The sequence below is a fragment of the Phragmites australis genome, chromosome 24 (genome assembly GCF_958298935.1).
Source record: "Phragmites australis chromosome 24, lpPhrAust1.1, whole genome shotgun sequence".
In the NCBI taxonomy this organism is placed as follows: Eukaryota; Viridiplantae; Streptophyta; class Magnoliopsida; order Poales; family Poaceae; genus Phragmites; species Phragmites australis.
This window is the reverse complement of record NC_084944.1, coordinates 10,364,247-10,366,717: the sequence shown is the minus strand read 5'-3', so window position 1 is coordinate 10,366,717 and position 2,471 is coordinate 10,364,247. Positions and strand designations below refer to the sequence as shown.

The 2,471-nt window shown below is 43.1% G+C and overlaps 1 protein-coding gene across 1 annotated transcript; it reads right to left on the bottom strand.

Moving 5' to 3' along the window:
* Window positions 1-1,104: 1,104 nt before the first annotated feature.
* On the bottom strand, window positions 1,105-2,149 carry LOC133907877 (protein TIFY 11d-like). The gene is made up of 2 exons (XM_062349973.1): window positions 1,558-2,149; window positions 1,105-1,475 (listed from the first exon to the last, which is right to left on the bottom strand). The coding sequence occupies exons 1-2, from the start codon at window positions 1,818-1,820 to the stop codon at window positions 1,460-1,462; spliced, it is 279 nt and encodes a 92-aa protein (XP_062205957.1). The 5' UTR covers window positions 1,821-2,149; the 3' UTR covers window positions 1,105-1,459.
* Window positions 2,150-2,471: the final 322 nt, after the last annotated feature.

Sequence of the window (2,471 nt, the reverse complement as noted above, 5' to 3'; positions counted from 1 at the left end):
AAATAGTGGGGTAAGACTGTGGAAGGTTTGAGCTAGTCATTTGAGTTTGTATGCTAGGGTTTATAAGGATAGGAGATATGAGTGCTTGTCCTATGTGTATGTGAGAGCTTTTGTGAGTGAAACTACTTTGTAATCCTTTTAAAATAGGGCAAACTTTGCAAGAAATGAAGTGCATGTTTCCTCCAATACTTGTATTCGTTTACTTCTAATTTTCTTTTATTGGTTTCCTTACTTGCGAGTTTTTTTTATTGGAATTTTCGTTTTGGTTGATGAGCTAAGATTTTTCCACCTTAGAAAGTTGTTCTTCTTATTTCTAGAGACATAAAATTCATATAAGAATATATACAAGTGAGTCTTGAATTCCCTTGCCTCTAGATCATCAACTCAGAGAACTTCTTCTGGTGACCTTTTCTTTGGAGCAAAGATTTATTTCTTCAAGTTGCTATCTTTCTGTGGCGATGACTTGTAGGATATGTGTCAATAGAACCTAGAGTTCATTTACACATATAAGAGCCATACTTGGAGTTTTTTGTAGCAATTAGGTTCTCTCCAGTTTTTGGTTCCGGTTTGTTTTGAGTTGCGTTAGGTGATCAAAATAGGAGAAGACCATCAAAGAAGTTTGTAAGACACATATTCACCCTTTTTAGTCGTCATTTTTGGTCCTACAATCATATTATTTTTTTTCGGTGGGTAGCAAAGGCCTTCTTTTCTACTACTTCGACAGTTGATGAGAGGGAGAAAAACCCTAGACAATCTTCGTCCCAACCTCCCCTCTCCTCCCCTCCAACACGGAACATCAAGCCGTTGCATGCTATAGGCCTAGCCAGGCCATATACAGAATTCCCCCTAGCTAGCGTACATTCAACTTTCACTTCGTAGCACAAGCTGAAAATTAAACATTTGATCTTTGTTTATGTAAGAAAAATTATTTCATCGTTTTTGCTAATATAATCAATATTTTAAGTTAATTACTGCTAGTTATAAATCGTTTTTCACACACAACAATATTTGAATCTCAAAAAGGAAAAACTTTCGGTCATACATTAGATATATAACTGCACATTATTCTCCATCACAAAGATGTGCTTCTATATTATTGCGGTGGGAACATCAACAGATGAAAAAGATACCTCCTATCAGCTCAAGAACACTGGAGGTGCCAGATTCCGAGCCCTCGATCAAAGAGCAGATAACTAATAAAAGAACTCTGGAGCGCCCCAAAGAATTCTCAAACCGTGACAACCTTATATTATCCGGAGCATAATAAGTCAGTACTTCTCATCAAATTTCTTCCTAAATCCGGAACTCTCAAGGTTTTCAGAGCTTCAGACATGAGGCAGCAGGCTCATCTTTCGCAGGCTTGCCGGAAGCGACTCGTTCTCTGGCGCTGGTGATGCCGTCATCCTGTGGTAAGGATCGGTGGTCCTGCTCCTGCCAATCCATGCGCGTATGTTATATATCATCCACTCTGCTGCCTAAACAGATTTGACCAATTAATTTGGAAAGAAATCAGAAGATAAAACAGATGAATCGGATGTGAGCGATCTCTGTCCTCACCTGTGCTTCCTCTTCTGGAGGAACCTCTGCAGAGACGCCTTTCTCGCCATGGGCGGCAGGTCGAGGTCCGCTGATGGCTCGGCGGTCGCTGGCTTCTCCGGCGCCTGCGAGGTTGACAAAGACCCGACCAGCTGTATCAGCTCCATGGCCTTGTCCGCCCGGAAGTTTTGAAACACGAGCACCCGTCCCTCGTAGAAGATGGTCAGCGGCACCGTCGCAGGCGACTCCGGCCTGCATGCAACAGATCGAAGCACCCTCTTCATCAAAATCAAATAAACACAAGACCAGCATGCGTATTAATTTCATACGAATCATGGTCTCATGGATGTCGTGTCGTCACTACTACAGAAAACTGTTGTGTGTAATTATGTTTGGGTGTGTGAGAGAGTAACAGAACTGAACAACTCGAGTTCAGGTTCAGAAACTTCAGTCTAGCTTGTGTGTGCGAGGGTCTGTTGGCCGGCCAAGTCAAGCGGATCGTGGAGATGATGCGGGACGAAATCGGCGGACATGTAATCATGGAGTTGTGTGTGTGTTCCCACGGGCCAATAAAAGAAAAAAAAGCCGATTTGTCTGATTTTATTCGCTGAACCCCGAAAATATCATATGAGGGGCGGGGGGGGGGGGGGGAGTTCATCGCCCAAAACACTCCGTTTCACCAGCGAGCGATGGTCTGATTGGGCAATTGAACCCCGAAAAAATCATATTGGGGGGGGGGGGGTTCATCGCCCAAAACCCCCAAAAAAACCGATTTGTCTGATTTTATTCGTTGAACCCTGAAAAATCTCACATTGTGTTCTTTGTCTGATTTTACTGTTCATCGCACAAAACACTCCGTTTCACCAGCGAGCGACGATTTGATTGGGCAATTGAGCGTGTTTTCTGTTCCAACAAGTGGAATCAGAGCCACGGTT

Bases quoted from the DNA above. Each gene is read 5' to 3' on its own strand.
- LOC133907877 (XM_062349973.1), bottom strand. From the start codon at position 1,820: ATGAAGAGGGTGCTTCGATCTGTTGCATGCAGGCCGGAGTCGCCTGCG.